Source organism: Hemibagrus wyckioides, linkage group LG20 (genome assembly GCF_019097595.1).
Source record: "Hemibagrus wyckioides isolate EC202008001 linkage group LG20, SWU_Hwy_1.0, whole genome shotgun sequence".
Taxonomy (NCBI): domain Eukaryota; kingdom Metazoa; phylum Chordata; class Actinopteri; order Siluriformes; family Bagridae; genus Hemibagrus; species Hemibagrus wyckioides.
Genome location: NC_080729.1, coordinates 21,849,164 through 21,864,163, shown reverse-complemented (window position 1 = coordinate 21,864,163; position 15,000 = coordinate 21,849,164). Strand labels below are relative to the sequence as shown.

Here is a 15,000-nt window from a genome sequence, read left to right as displayed (position 1 = left end):
CTTTCTCAGCTCCGGGAGCACATCTTCCAGTGTGACCTCACCCTCAAAGCTGTGAGTCTCTGTCTGTCTGGCTGTCTGTCTGACTCTCCTTGTCTGTTTGTACATCTCCCTGTCTTTCTCACAATCTGTCTCACTCTGTGTCTAGCTTCCGTTTCTGCCTCTCTATTACTCTCATTGTCTGTGTATCGGTCATTTTGTTCCTCTGGCCAGCTGCCTGTCTCTTTGTTTCTGTCTGTCTCCCTGGTTTTGTGCGTTCTAGAAGCATGTGTGTTTGTGAGGTGAGTAAAAAGTGCATACAGAAGAGCCTGAGAACTTTATTATCCAGTGAACCTTTAAAAAATAAGACATTTCTGAGAGGTTTATCAGTCTCATTCTTTTAGGTGTATATGTGTGTGCGTGTGTGTGTGTGTGTAGGTGACAGTGAACTGGTTCCAGTTGCTGTACAATCAGCTGGTCTCGGTTCCAGTGCAGTACCAGGCTCTGTGTGATCAGGTGAAGCAGTATGAACCTGGACAGTGTTACTCAGAGTTTGTCCACAGTTTACCTAAAGAGCGTGTGTGGCTGGAGGCGCTGTCTCACGAGCACGCTGGACCATCGAGGACAGGGTGAGATAATAACTCGGAAACCAAATCAGCACAAAACACTAATGCTAATTAATCAAAACTAAAATCACTAATATCAGCTGTTACTTATTGACAAGAAATACACCAATCATCCATAACATTATGACCTGATATTGTGTTGGTCCACCTTTTGCTGCCAAACAGCCCTGACCTGTCGAGGCATGGACTCCATTATCTGGTATCTGGCCCCAAGATGTTAGCAGCAGTCCTGTAAGTTGGCCTTCATGGGCCCCAGCTTGCAACTTACAGAACTTAAAGGATACTTTTGCTAAATACTGACCACTGCAGACCGGGGACACCCCACAAGAGCTGCAGTTTTGGAGATGCTCTGATCCAGTGGTCTATCCATCACAATTTGACCCTTTTGGTCAAACTCGCTCAAATCCTTACGCTTGTCCATTTTTCCTGCTTCTAACATCAACTTTGAGGACAAAATGTTCACTTGCTGGCTAATATATCCCACCCACTAACAGGTGCCATGATTTACTTCACCGGTCAGTGGTCATTATGTTATGGCTGATCAGTGTATAATAAAATAATGTGTTGAAACACTCAGTGTTCGAGGTTTTAGAATAATTACTAGAACACAGTGTGATAGTTACAAAAGTTTCAAATGATCTTATGATCGTCTCTTACACACGTGAAAGGGAAAGGGATTTTCTCTAGTTTAGAAAATAAAATGATTTATATTTGTAACAGAATGAGCAGATCTTAACAGATTCAACTCGATTTAGATGAAAGAACCCAAATTATAAACGTAAATCCTGAGCGGTTTCAGTTTAAATGTTTATAAGGGACTTATAATGATTAAACAGTGTGACTATAAACACACACACACACACACCAAAAAGTGAACCTTTATTATAACTGCACACACACTTAATTTCCTCCTTTGGCTGTATGAATCTGTGAGTCTGCAGTGTTCAGAGCAGATACTGTGTGTGTGTGTGTGTGTGTTCCTCAGGAAGTGATGAAAACCACATGACTGATTCAGCTTGCACTGTTTACTTCACTCATGCACACACATTTTTCATAAACCAGGCCATTTGGGGTTTGACTCTCAGCCTGCACGAGCACACACACACAGACACACACAGACACACACATACAGTATATCACACACCTAATCTGAATATAGATGAGTGTAGCTATATACAGTATGTCTGAATATAGCTTAACTAGAACAAGCTCAGGTTCATGCACTTTCACAGAGTCCATGTTGAGTCTGGACCACCGTCAACTGAATATGTATTTGTGTGTTTGTGTGTGTGTGTTTGTGTGTGTCAACAGCATGCCCTTCCATAAGAGATCACTGAGCAGCACACACTCTTCTCAGGGGAACCTATCTCAGCTCTCTGCTGATGAAGTGAACAGTCCTGTTCATAAACGCTTCAGTAAGATGGACGAAGCTCCGTCCAGCAGCAGCACAGCCGACATCCACGGTAACACGCACACTCCTGTCTAAAAATAATACATTTTATATATGTTACATGAAAAGTTAAACATGTGTGTGTGTGTGTGTTTGTGTAGCTCTGAAGGGAGGGATGTGCAGTGACTCGGAGAGTGCAGGTGGAAGCAGTGAGTCTCGGTCAGTGGATTCTCCCACTGCTAGTCCAGGTACATTTTATACCACAGTAACATCACCAGACTGTCACTCGGCTCCTGTTGTTTACACTACAACAAATACTGGATTGTGATTGGTCAGAAGGTGATTCATTCTGTATAATGGAAATTACATGGAGACTTCAGGGTCAGTGCTTTGTCCAATGGTCAGGACATAGCAGTTTACACTTCTTTAACAAGATACACATAAAGTCTTCAACTGCTCTGGTGTTAAACACTCATACACCACCATATCTTCGTTTTTTACTGTAACACACACACACAATTATAACACACTAAACAAACACAGTTATCACCTTATTACTGTATTATCATTTCATTGTTTCTGCATGTTATTCCTCTATTATCACCACTTTATCTCAGTTTTATCTGAGAACCATATAATAAAAGTGTGTGTATGTGTGTAGGGGATTTTAAGCGCAGACTTCCCAGAACTCCATCCACAGGCACCATGTCATCTGCCGATGATTTGGACGAAAGAGAACCTCCTTCACCCTCAGACAACGGTGAGTGTGTGTGTGTGTGAGAGAGAAAGAGAGAGAGAGAGTGTCTGTGTGTGTGTCAGTGAGGTGTGTGTGAGCTGTGTATGATATGTGTATTAGTGTTATGTGTGTATAAGTGTGAGAGTGTGTGTGTGTGTGAGTGAGCGTGGCTGCTGTTATTCCCCACACTGGGCAGACTGGGAGAGACGGTGGTTTTTTGCCAGTTTTGCTGCAGATGTAATCAGTGATCAGATGTAATCATGAAAGTGAAAAATTTTGAAAATTTTGACTCTGATTTGTTGTTGAATGCAGTTTCTGTTTTAGGTTGACAATCACACACACACACTTCTTATAGCCTCAGTATAGTATAGCTTTACTTCCTTAAAGCCTCAGGTCATGCTCACAATTCGGTATGAGTAAATGTGTGTGTGTGTTTCAGGTCTAGGTGAGATGGTGACAGAGATGACGAATTCTCCCGGTCCTTTTAGAAATGCTCAGATGTCCAAAGCAGCTCACACACACAAGCTAAGGAAGCTGCGAGCTCCATCTAAGTGCAGGGAGTGTGACAGTCTGGTGGTGTTCCATGGAGCTGAATGTGAGGAGGTACAGTCACACATCATCACTGCCTTCATCATCATCATCACCACTGATTACTTCATGACAGGATGTGCATAGTATAAATCTTTTGAATTTCAGTACTGCTTTATAATGTTTATTATGTGTGTTATTAACATTTTCCTTTATTTTATAATCTCGCTTTCATTGTTCCATCTTATTCATGTTATTTTATAAATAGTGGTTATCAGGAGCTGTTTGTTATAATGTGTGTGTCTGTGTGTGTGTTTGTCTAGTGTTCTTTAGCATGCCATAAGAAGTGTCTGGAGACATTAGCAATTCAGTGTGGTCATAAGAAACTGCAGGGAAAGCTGCACTTATTCGGCATCGATTTCTCCCAGGCTGCTAAAAACAGCACAGATGGAATTCCCTTCATCATCCGGAAGTGCACCTCAGAGATCGAGAGTCGCGCCCTAAACATTAAGGTACACTCAGTCATTCAGTGTCAGCGCTAATCTCTTCGCTAACCGCTAATCAGCCCATTAGCTAGTACTGTAGTGTTGTACTGTAGTGGTGTAGTTGTGTAGTTGTTGTGTAATGTTCATATGGTTCATTTCTTGTGTTTTAGGGAATTTATCGTTTAAATGGAGCCAAGTCTCGAGTGGAGAAACTCTGTCAGGCGTTTGAAAATGGAAAAGACCTGGTGGAGCTGTCAGATCTGTATCCTCATGACATCAGCAATGTGCTCAAACTGTACCTCAGACAGGTAAACACTATCCTACACACACACACACACCAGAGGTAATTACACACACTCAGAACACACTACTGTCAGCCAATCAAAACACACTGTACTGCTGTCAGCTAGAGGTTATAAGCATAAACTGTATGTACATGGGGTGTGTGTGTGTGTGTGTTTGTGTGTGTGCAGCTACCTGAGCCCTTGATCCTGTACAGGTATTATAATGAGATTATTGGTCTGGCTAAAGAAGCTCAGAGCATCATAGCAGAAGACACACACTCTCCTGGTCTCAGCATCGAGCTTAACCGAGTCATCCTCAAAATACGAGACCTGCTCAGACACCTTCCTCCTGCACACTACAGAACCTTGCACTTCCTCATTACCCATCTGCACAGGTAACACCACTACACTTCCTGATTAACTCTGTGTAATATACACTTTATTTAGAATAAATGATATATTTTGTTACTTTAACCCTGTTTTTTTAGTACAGGTAGTTTATAGTTTTTTTCTGTCTGTGTGTGTGCGCATATGCATTTGTGTTTTCAGAGTGTCTGAGCATGCAGAGGAGAATAAAATGGACACAAGGAATCTGGGCATCATCTTTGGCCCGACGCTGATTAAACCCCGGCAGCTGGACTCAGACGTGTCCCTCTCCTCCCTCGTAGACTACCCGTACCAGGCTTTGATGGTGGAGCTGCTTATACTACACCATCTGAAGATTTTTGACATCCAGTTAAGCCCCGCCCCCTCCACCAATCCTCCACTCACTCGCTGCTCACAGTCTCTCCTAGACATCAAAGAGGTGAGAGTGAGGTTTTCATCCACACCATCATCACCATCATAATCATCATCACCATCGTCATAATCATTATCATTACCATCATCATCATGACCATCATCACCATCATCATAATCATTATCATTACCATCATCATCATCATGACCATCATCACCATCATCATAATCATTATCATTACCATCATCATCATGACCATCATCACCATCATCATAATCATTATCATTATCATTATCATCATCATCATCATCATGACCATCACCACCATCATCACCATCATTATTATAGTCATAATCATCACCACCATCATCATCACCATCATCATCACGATAATCATCATCACCATCATCATCATCATAATCATCACCACCACCATCATCATTATCGTCATAATCATCATCACCACCATCACCACCACCACTATCACCATCATCATCATCATAATCATCACCACCACCATCATCATTATCGTCATAATCATCATCACCACCATCACCACCACCATCATCATTACCATCATCATCACACTGCATGACCTTAACACCAGTCCTCACTGTTCACACTGACACACTTCTCACACAGAGAGTCTGTACTGAACAGGAAATGGCACATTCAGTAATGCAATCAAAGGCCAAACAAACAAACAGATAAATAAATAAATGTAACAGTGTCTGTGTCAGGGGAATACTGGTTTAATGAGAAGACCTGATTCTTTTACTGAAAATTTCAATAATTACTATATCATTATTTTTTTATAGTTATTGACACATAGCTATAATGAGCTGATGAATGTGACATGATGTTTGTGTTGTGTGTTTGCGCATGTTTGTGTGTGTGTGTGTGTGAGAGCAGAGCTCTAAATCCCATAAGAGATACTCGTCTGTGCTTCCCTCATCACACCCAGCACCTGAAGTGAAGGAAGTGCACTTATCAAGGGGACACGAGGGGAAAGAGGACACAGCTGGTCAGGAGGAGTACACTCACTCACGCACACACACACACATACACACACACACTCAATATAATTCCTGTAAATCTGTTTATTTAACTACATCTACACAGTGTTATTGATAATTATAACTTTAATGTCAGAATGTAAGCCATGCTGTATTATATTGTATGTTGTGTTTATAGTGTAAAGTGTATGATTATTATTTTCTGTGTGTGTGTGTAGATGACAGTACAGATGGTGTTAATGGTGTTGGATCTTCGTTAGCTGTCAGTCGCATCAGCACCAATGTAAACGTCCCTGTGAAGCTCCGCCCCCCACGAACCCACTATCTCTCGCGCCCGGTGAGTTTACCAGTGGACCGCCTGCTCAACGGGCGTAATGTTCACAACGTGGCTGAGAGAGAGAACTTGGGCGGAGCCATCGTGGAGAGACCAGAGGCGGAGAAGGCGGAGAGCCGCCCCTACCGCGGCCCCTTTGTCCACACGCACACCCTGAGACGCACCTGGGACAAACAGTACCGCCATTACGATGTCACGCCTCGCACTGCCATGATCGTCGCCAACCTCCCACCCTCAGGGGCAGTGGGTGGAGCCAAAATGGAAACTACCAAAACGGATGCAGCCAAACCAGATCGATCCAAAACGGTCACAGCAGAAGCTCAGAGTGGCGTCTCATCTCTCAACAGTCCGTACACCGCTACTGTGCGCTCACTTCGGACTGTGAGACGTGACAGTAGCACGAGCGATAAGGACGTACCGATCGCCTTCAGAGCACCACGGATGCTCCAGCCCCCGCCTGGAACCTTCTACAGACCTCCACACGTACACGTTAGAACGCCAGACACGGAAAAAAATGCTAATGTTTCCCCGACAACCACCGTAACTACGCTGTCTGTCACTATAGCTGCACCGCTAGCCACGCTAAATGTGTGTCCGGCTTCTTCTGCACTGTCGGTCACACCATCAACAGGAAGTGACACGTGCAATAAAGAGGAAGTGCAGTCGGGGTCGGAAGATGTGAAGGAGAACAACTTGCACAGAGAGACACGCTTCTTATAAACACACACACTCTTCTCTGCTGACGTTACACACTTCACACACACTTCACAACACAAATCTCTTCTTAAGGTTGATTTCTCATGGCCCTGTTCAGACAGGATTAGTTTCCCATGTGGAGGTGTGTGATGTAACAGGAAAGGTCAAGGTGTATTTTCTCCTCTCTAAACTGTGCTGTCCAGCTGATGGGACCCCCAGCTGATCTGAGGTGAGGGGAACCATTCTCTTAAATCCTCTGAGAGAAGAACAGTGTGAAGAGGATCTGTGGAATCACTTGCTCTGTCCAGGGAGGTTACTTTTAGGGAAGTTTCTGGGTTCCTAACTCAGGTACACACTACAGAGCCGTTATGGTCATGCGACCTACTGACAATCGAGCGTGGCCACGCCCCCTGCAACAAGCACTTATAACACACTTATAATCTGTAGTCAGTGTGTATAAACACGAGGTGTGTGTTCACAAAGTGTGTTTAGTGTGTGTACATTTACAGCGTTTCAGCAGGCACCCTGCTCAGACTCCTGCTTTAATCACTCCCGTGGTTAGATTTTATTCATTATTTAGAAAATATTGAGCAGAGAGAGGATATGAAGCTAGTGGGTGCTGAGGATGAAGTGTTGAGGATGCAGAAGATAGGGATAGGTGAAGAGAGATGATTCGCTGTGGCAACCCCTGAAGGGGTGTGTATTACACATCTGGTGTATGTTTCCTGCTCTCTCACACACACCATCCACGCCTCAGTGCACACACACACACACACACACACACACACACACACTCCTCAGTGTCCTGAAAGATTCAGTTGTGTCTAAGCCACAAACCCTGAACTCTAGAACTGCTCAATGCACTGTGGCTGTGTCCCAAACGCCTTCATCATAGGGAACGGATAATAAAGGGAGACTCTTCCTGTGGTTGAGGAGAGTGAACAGAAACTCTGTCACAGCTTCAGTGAGTGTGTGAGACGGCGCTCCTCAGAAACCTGGAGTTTTTTATGGAATGGTGATTTAATATAAAATGTTTGAACTGGAAATGTTTGTTACGTGCAGTTTGATTGAGGTGTGTGTGTGTGTGTGTGTGTGAAAGCATTAGTACAGGTGGAGTAAATGTGTAATATTTGATACAGATGTAATAGTGATCATGCCCTTATTATGCCCCGATGGGTGCATGTGTAAAATATAGGATGAATGTATTTACATAAAGCCATAAATCCTTTTATTGTTCTCATCATGTTTGTGTTTATTCGTGTTTTCTGTAACATATTCTGCTGACCACAATACACAACATTTTATATTTCCCACTGCTCTGTGCTTTCTTTTATGAGCTTCATGCTAGTGCTAGCATTAGTGTTATTGTTAGTGCACTACAGAGTGCGCATGAGTCTCCAGTGCTGGTGTTTGGAACACAGACCAGAAATGGAGAGCAGTGAGCGTTCGGGTCAGATCTGTCTCTCCGAGATCTACATCAGATTCAGTCTTAATTTAAACAGTTTTAAGTTTGTGTGTGTGTGTGGGTGTTTACAATCTAACCTGTAAAAACATTTACATAAATAAATTGGAAGCTAACACTCAGTGTGTGTGTGTGTGTCGCCTGTGGATTAGATGAGATTAAAGTAAATCAGATTAGAGCTCACATGCTCACACTGCGAGCTGCTCCACTTCACACAGCGCTTCACCAACTCTTTATTATCTACACAGAACTCCAGATCCGGACTCCTCTCAGCACTGAGGTAAGGACAGATCTGATCTATTATTAAACACTACAAAGATTAAAGAGAACTCTGTGATTAATTTATCACTCGTTTCCGCTGAGAGGTGTGAGAGGAGGATTTATTTATTAGTTTAAATCCTGTCTGATTTACAACAATTCTATTTTACTGAAATAATTACTCTGATTCTAATTCCATCAGCTTCAAGTTTTATTTCAGTTCACTAAATAATGTTCATTATTATTATTATTATTATTATTATTATTATTATATAGATAGATAGATAGATAGATACTTTATTCATCCCAATGGGAAATTTACAATAATAATAGTACTGTGTGCAGCTTTTGATATGTTTATCAGTGAAAAATAATCTGCAAAATATTTAAAAATCTTTAAATCCAATTTAAATCTGTAATCAGAGTCAGATTTCATGGTTAAAATCTGAACAAATTAATAACATAAATAGACAGAGACTGTGTGTGTGTGTGTGTGTGTGTGTGTGTGTGTGTGTTTAGGTGTGTTACACCCACACAGTGACCCCCTCTAGGGGTAAATCTGGGCAGAAATGAAGACCAGCGGTCAGATTCGTCTTCTTCTGTGGAAGAACTGGACACTGCGCAAGAGACAGAAAGTATGAAAATGTGTTAGTTCCTAAATAATTAAAGAAATAATTCAATATTAAAATGTGTAACATCCTTACAAACATCATCTCTAACTTTTCTGTTTCTGTGTTTTAGCTTCAGACTGTTTAACATAAAACATTTATTTAAAAATATAATAATTAGCTAAAATCCTGAGCTCCATAAAAACATCTCTTTGCTAGTGCTATTCAGCTAACCAGTTCATCTGAGTGTAATGTTACACCACTGACCAAGCTGACCAAAGAGATAACTAACAAATTAAACCACAGGTGAAAGTGTTTTCATTTAAGCTCCACCCACTTTGACTCTTACAAAATATAACAAAAAGTGTGTGTGTTTGTGTGTGTGTGTGTATTTGTGTGTGTGTGTGTGTGTGTGTGTGTGCGTGCAGATTCGTTTCTTGGTGGAGATCCTGTGGCCAGTCTTCCTGTTTGCTGGACTTGTGTGGCTCAGGAGAGCGAATCCTCTTTATCAACAACACGAGTGTGAGATTACAATCACCAGTCCATTACATCTACAGTCCAGTAAATCTACAGTCCAGTAAATCTACAGTCCAGTAAATCAACAGTCCAGTAAATCAACAGTCCAGTAAATCTACAGTCCAGTAAATCAACAGTCCAGTAAATCAACAGTGTAGATAGACAGACAGATAGATCCCATGAGGGAAATTCTTGCTTAGACAGTTACAAGATACAACACACAAAAACATAAAATGTAAAAATATATATATGCACACACACACACACAACCCTTAAGAGAAACCCTTAACTATAGAACACAGTAAGTTACAGTACAGGTATCAGTGCAGATGTGAACACAGATGTGGATTTATTTAGATGAGTGTTTACATTACAGTACAGTCCACATGGACACACTGACAGTAGATAATAAACATGAACGCTGTGAGTCTAGAGAAAAGTGTTCATAGTTGTAGTGGTGCAGTGTGAGAGTGTTATCACACACACACACACACACACACATATACACGTATTTGTACACTTCTGAGGACCTTGACATGGGACAGTGTTGTGAGGACCACCTTTTCTCTTAGTGTTATTAAAAAACAAAGACTACAACCCACCAGTGGGTGTCACTGTCATAATTGATCACTGTTTAAAATACAAAACACTCTTCATTGAACTCACGACCTTTGTTGTGAGGACCTTTGGTTGCTGGGCAGATTTTTGCCGTTTAGCGAATTAGAGCAAGTGGCCGGATCCAAGTGTTTTTTGATTGGATAACCCGAGTTAATGAAGAGAATGTCTGTCATTGGTTAAAAATGTAGAGGGAGGGAGGACTCTTTTTCTTTTTTTTTTTCTGAGACCTTTAAAGCAAAAAAAACTTTAAGATATAAAAGTTATTTAAGAATAATAGTTGACTTGTGTTTATTTTGAGCTGCCTTTCATAATTAAATGAATTTAAATAGGTTTAATTTTGCAATTAATTACAAAATTATATTCTAAAGCCAATAGCGATTGCTAAAGTGACACCATAAACAATATAAAAGAAGACTGGAGTATCTACTGACGGATTCGGGAAGAGCACGCCGAAACAAGCTGATGCAGGTAAGAAAGCACTTTGCTGTATATATGATTACAACTGATCGTACTTTATTTTTTATCTAGTTTATTTATCTAGATTATTAAAACAGTCTCGAAGCACACCATACGCAATGCGCTGTAGGTGATGAGCGCGGATTGCGCATGCGCATTGTCCTGTGAGCTCGTAGATTTACCTGACTGCACGTGGGCGTTTAAAGAGCAGTGAAGGAGCAGTAATAGGTGCGCGCTTTAACTGGAAGCTTCAGCCACAGTGAGTGATGTGATATTATAATTTGATGAGTTGTTATTTTAAGGGTTTTATGTGTATTGATGCCGTTTAATATTTTAAAGATCGGAATAAGTTCGTCTGCTCTCGGTCTCGGTGGGCGGAGTTAGCGCGCCGAGTTAAAGAGCTTAAATCCCGCAGTGTCCAGGCCGCAGCTCGGGACATCATTATTTATTTATAAAGCAGTTTATTTAAAGTGCGATTGATAAAACTATTACAGACACGGTGCTTAATCACTAATAAAATAGTTCATGTTTGCTAACTGTTATATCACGTGCTGCTCATCTTAGCCAGTTAGCCGCTAGGAATTCAGATAGAAGTGAGATGATGATGTTTGGGTAATTAAAGCTCTCAGCTGATTCATTATGAAGCTCAGATCCTGACTAAATTCTATTCACTGTGTTTAGTTAATGCAGATCCATGTTTCTGTATGGTGTGCCAATAGGGTCAAACATGTTTATTATTAATGTTTAATTTTATTAAAAACAGTGTAATAATTAAGGTTCTTTTAATAGGTAATGGAAGGAAAAGGAGACAAGACTAGCAAGGTATGAAACTCTTGCTGTTTATCATGTTTGAAAATTACTAAAATAGTATACATATAGCTAAAAACATAAAATCTCATCTCTTTTAATTATTTCTACTTAAATAAAACAGATAAATTTGTTTTGCTACAGTAAAGGTTGGTAAAAATATCTACATTGTTTGATTTTTAAATCTAGAGACAGTGATTTTTAATGCAACATCAATAGATACAGTTACTTATGTTAAACCTAGTATGGTGTAATTCTCTGTTTATGTTTCTATAAAAGCTTTTTATTTTACAGGAATTAGAAACTAAAGATGCCATTGATGACATTACGGGCAATGAAGATGCCGCGTCCGGTCAGAGTTCTGACTCTGATGCTCTCTATATTGACCCTGGCAGCCTTTGTAAAGTACAAACTCAGGAAAAGGAGGAAAAATCCATAAAAGAAGATGGTGGGTCAGACAACACAAATGTGAATATTATAACATGCACAAAACGTGAGGGAACAGAAAGGGAAAACATCTGTATACTGTAGTTCAGGGCAAAAGAAATTAGCAAGACATCTGGAGAGTAGCACAAAGGTTATCCAAACTCAATACGACAGAAGTTTAATGATAAATATTTCCTCTGTTTTTATGCTTTACAGTTAAGGATCCTAAATTGTCCAAGGACCAGACTGCACCAGAATCCCAGGAATGTACTGATGTTGAAGAGAAAGGTATGATTAAACCATAATCAGACATGATCATTATGCATATAATTTTGCATTGTTCCAGACTATTTTAATGTAAAATCATCAAATGTATGAGGATTGAAATCAGTTCAGTTCTTGTTTCTTATGGAGCCTTTCAATATTTATTTACATAAGATGGTATGTGGTAAACTAATGTAGCGGCATATAGTTTTAAATCTTATATTTAGCAGAATCTTGTAAAATGATTGTGTATATTTAAAATAATGAATTGTCTCTTTGTATTCCAGAAGTGCAGTCAGGGAGAAGTGTGCCAACAAAGCCGGGACAACGTGATCCACGCACTTCCCCAATTCCAGGTAATGTCTGATAGCAGTATGTTGTAAAATAATATTGTCTGTTCATAATATACACTCACCATCTACTTTAATAGGAAGCTACATTTATTTAGTTATCCAATCAGACAATCATGTGTTAGCAGCAGGATGCATAAAATCCTGCAGACAGAGAGCCAGAGCTTCATTTAATGTTTACATCAAACATCAGAATAAAAAAAATGATTTCTCTGTGACTTTAACTGTGGCTTGGATTTTAATTCCAGGTGGGTTGGTTTGAATATTTCAGAAACTGCTGATCTCCTGGGATTTTCATACACAACAGTCTCTAGAGTTTCACAAAATTGTGCAAAAACAAAAAACTGTGAGGAAGGTCTGCAAACTGAAACACCTTGTTGATGAGAAAGATCAGAGGAGAATGACCAGTCTGGTCTGAGCTGACAGGAAGTCTACAGTATCTTAAATAATCTCTCTCCAGAATCTGACTCTGTCATGAGCACAGACTCACTGAAACTGTTGAAGAATGAAGAATGGCTTTTCTTCATCTGTCCAGTTTCAGTGAGCCTGTGCTCATAATAGCCTCAGATTCCTGTTATTAGCTGACAGAAGAGGAATGTGATATAGTCTTCTGCTGTGGTGGCTTGTCCACCTCAAGGTAATATGCTGTTCTGTTCACCTCGGCTATACAGATTCTTTGTTTTCTGTTCTTTGTGCAGAACAAAATCTGCAATGTTTCTGTAATCTGAAATATGCTATTATGCAATGATTTGCCAATTTTTATTTCAAGTCACTCGATTAATGACTAGTGTAAACAACTAGTGGTCACTAAGTGGGTGTATGTAATATATACATTACATAGACACTGTGAGACACTGGACTTGATAGAGGGCAAAAACCTCTTCTGTGTGGAGAGGGTAATACTGTACTTCACGCTGGTTTGTTGTGCTAATTATTTACTGTTATGGATTTTATTGGCTGTTTTATTGTTTTTTTTTAATAAACAGCTTAACTTGAAAAATTTTCAGATTTTCATTTGTCTGAAATATAACCAGGGTAAATGTTCAGGATATGATAAAGGTGTGTGTGATACAGGAGTGAATAGAGGGGTCACTGGTGCTGTGGGGGGAGGGGGGAGGAGAGGCACTGCAGCTCCTTAACTCACTTTAATATTCTCCTCAAAGTAAAGCTATTAACCTGCTGTAAGATTACACTGAATATCTCTGTTCCTTCACTATCGGATAGTCTGAATGTTGAAATGTTATCAAACACTCATAAACAGTAAAAATAGGACTGAAATATTTTTCAGTAGTATTAAATGACTTGTACACATTAATGGTGATTAGTGTAATTGTAATTATACAGTAATTTACAGACAAGCCTTTTAAAGCCATGTGTTTTTCATATAAGGATAAATCTAAGCCACTCTTCCTCCTATTGTCTTAAACCAACTTTCCCTCCAAACATGTAAAAAAATAATAAAAGCCTCTGTAAAGTAAATCTACATTAAATTTGTTGATATGTTTTAACAGTCACACATGAAATGGTGATCAAAATTAAATTATTGTGTATATCTACAACACTATGGACTATGCAATGTGCAAAAAAGAAAAAAAGGTAAATAGTTCTTAATTGAATCTAATGGATATGGTCAGGTCACTCATGATTGGTTAAAAACATTACAGTGATTTAGATTGTCCCTCCTCCAGGTTTAAACCCCGCCTCCAATTTCCAGGAGCAATTTTCCCTCTCAAATTTAAATCAGCCAATCAGAAAAATTCCTCCACTGAGAAAAATGTAAGGGATCAGGAGACGACTCTGTGTGTGTGTGTGTGTGTGTGTGTTTGTGTGTGTTTGTGTGTGTGTGTGTGTCTGTTGTTGGGCGGTCAGAGAGTGTGTATCCTGTAAAGACTCTGTGTGTGTGTTTGTGTGTGTGTGTGTGTGTTTGTGTGTGTGTGTTTGTGTGTGTGTGTTTGTGTGTGTGTTTGTGTGTTTGTGTTTGTGTGTGTCTGTGTGTCTGTGTGTGTGTTTGTGTGTGTGTGTGTCTGTTGTAGGGTGGTCAGAGAGTGTGTATCCTGTAAAGACTCTGTGTGTGTTTGTGTGTGTGTTTGTGTGTGTTTGTGTGTGTGTGTGTCTGTTGTAGGGTGGTCAGAGAGTGTGTATCCTGTAAAGACTCTGTGTTTGTGTGTGTGTGTGTGTGTGTTTGTGTGTGTGCATGTGTGTGTTTGTGTGTGTGTCTGTTGTAGGGTGGTCAGAGAGTGTGTATCCTGTAAAGACTGTGTGTGTGTTTGTGTGTGTGTTTGTGTGTGTGTGTGTGTGTTTGTGTGTGTCTGTTGTAGGGTGGTCAGAGAGTGTGTATCCTGTAACGACTTTGTGTGTGTGTGTTTGTGTGCGTGTGTGTGTTTGTGTGTGTGTGTGTCTGTTGTAGGGTGGTCAGAGAGTGTGT

At 40.3% G+C, this 15,000-nt stretch overlaps 2 protein-coding genes across 7 annotated transcripts in view; both read left to right on the top strand.

The window, feature by feature from the left end:
• Positions 1 to 8,119, top strand: part of LOC131370764 (rho GTPase-activating protein 29-like) — a 31,561-nt gene extending 23,442 nt beyond the window's left edge. For all 6 annotated transcript variants that reach the window (XM_058418237.1, XM_058418236.1, XM_058418238.1 and 3 more), the window contains 12 exons: positions 1 to 51; positions 415 to 605; positions 1,914 to 2,065; positions 2,154 to 2,240; positions 2,654 to 2,752; positions 3,168 to 3,331; positions 3,580 to 3,768; positions 3,912 to 4,049; positions 4,215 to 4,420; positions 4,575 to 4,830; positions 5,677 to 5,788; positions 5,999 to 8,119. The exon at positions 1 to 51 is cut by the window's left edge and continues 87 nt beyond it. In XM_058418237.1, coding sequence (XP_058274220.1) covers positions 1 to 51; positions 415 to 605; positions 1,914 to 2,065; positions 2,154 to 2,240; positions 2,654 to 2,752; positions 3,168 to 3,331; positions 3,580 to 3,768; positions 3,912 to 4,049; positions 4,215 to 4,420; positions 4,575 to 4,830; positions 5,677 to 5,788; positions 5,999 to 6,834 — 2,481 coding nt within the window. In that variant the 3' untranslated portion in view covers positions 6,835 to 8,119. The remainder of the gene's footprint in view (positions 52 to 414; positions 606 to 1,913; positions 2,066 to 2,153; positions 2,241 to 2,653; positions 2,753 to 3,167; positions 3,332 to 3,579; positions 3,769 to 3,911; positions 4,050 to 4,214; positions 4,421 to 4,574; positions 4,831 to 5,676; positions 5,789 to 5,998) is intronic.
• Positions 8,120 to 8,273: 154 nt separating this feature from the next.
• Positions 8,274 to 15,000, top strand: part of abca4b (ATP-binding cassette, sub-family A (ABC1), member 4b) — an 82,567-nt gene continuing 75,840 nt past the window's right edge. The window contains exons 1-3 of the mRNA XM_058418235.1: positions 8,274 to 8,552; positions 9,050 to 9,165; positions 9,567 to 9,660. Of these exons, the coding sequence (XP_058274218.1) occupies positions 9,100 to 9,165; positions 9,567 to 9,660 (160 nt within the window). The 5' untranslated portion in view covers positions 8,274 to 8,552; positions 9,050 to 9,099. The remainder of the gene's footprint in view (positions 8,553 to 9,049; positions 9,166 to 9,566; positions 9,661 to 15,000) is intronic.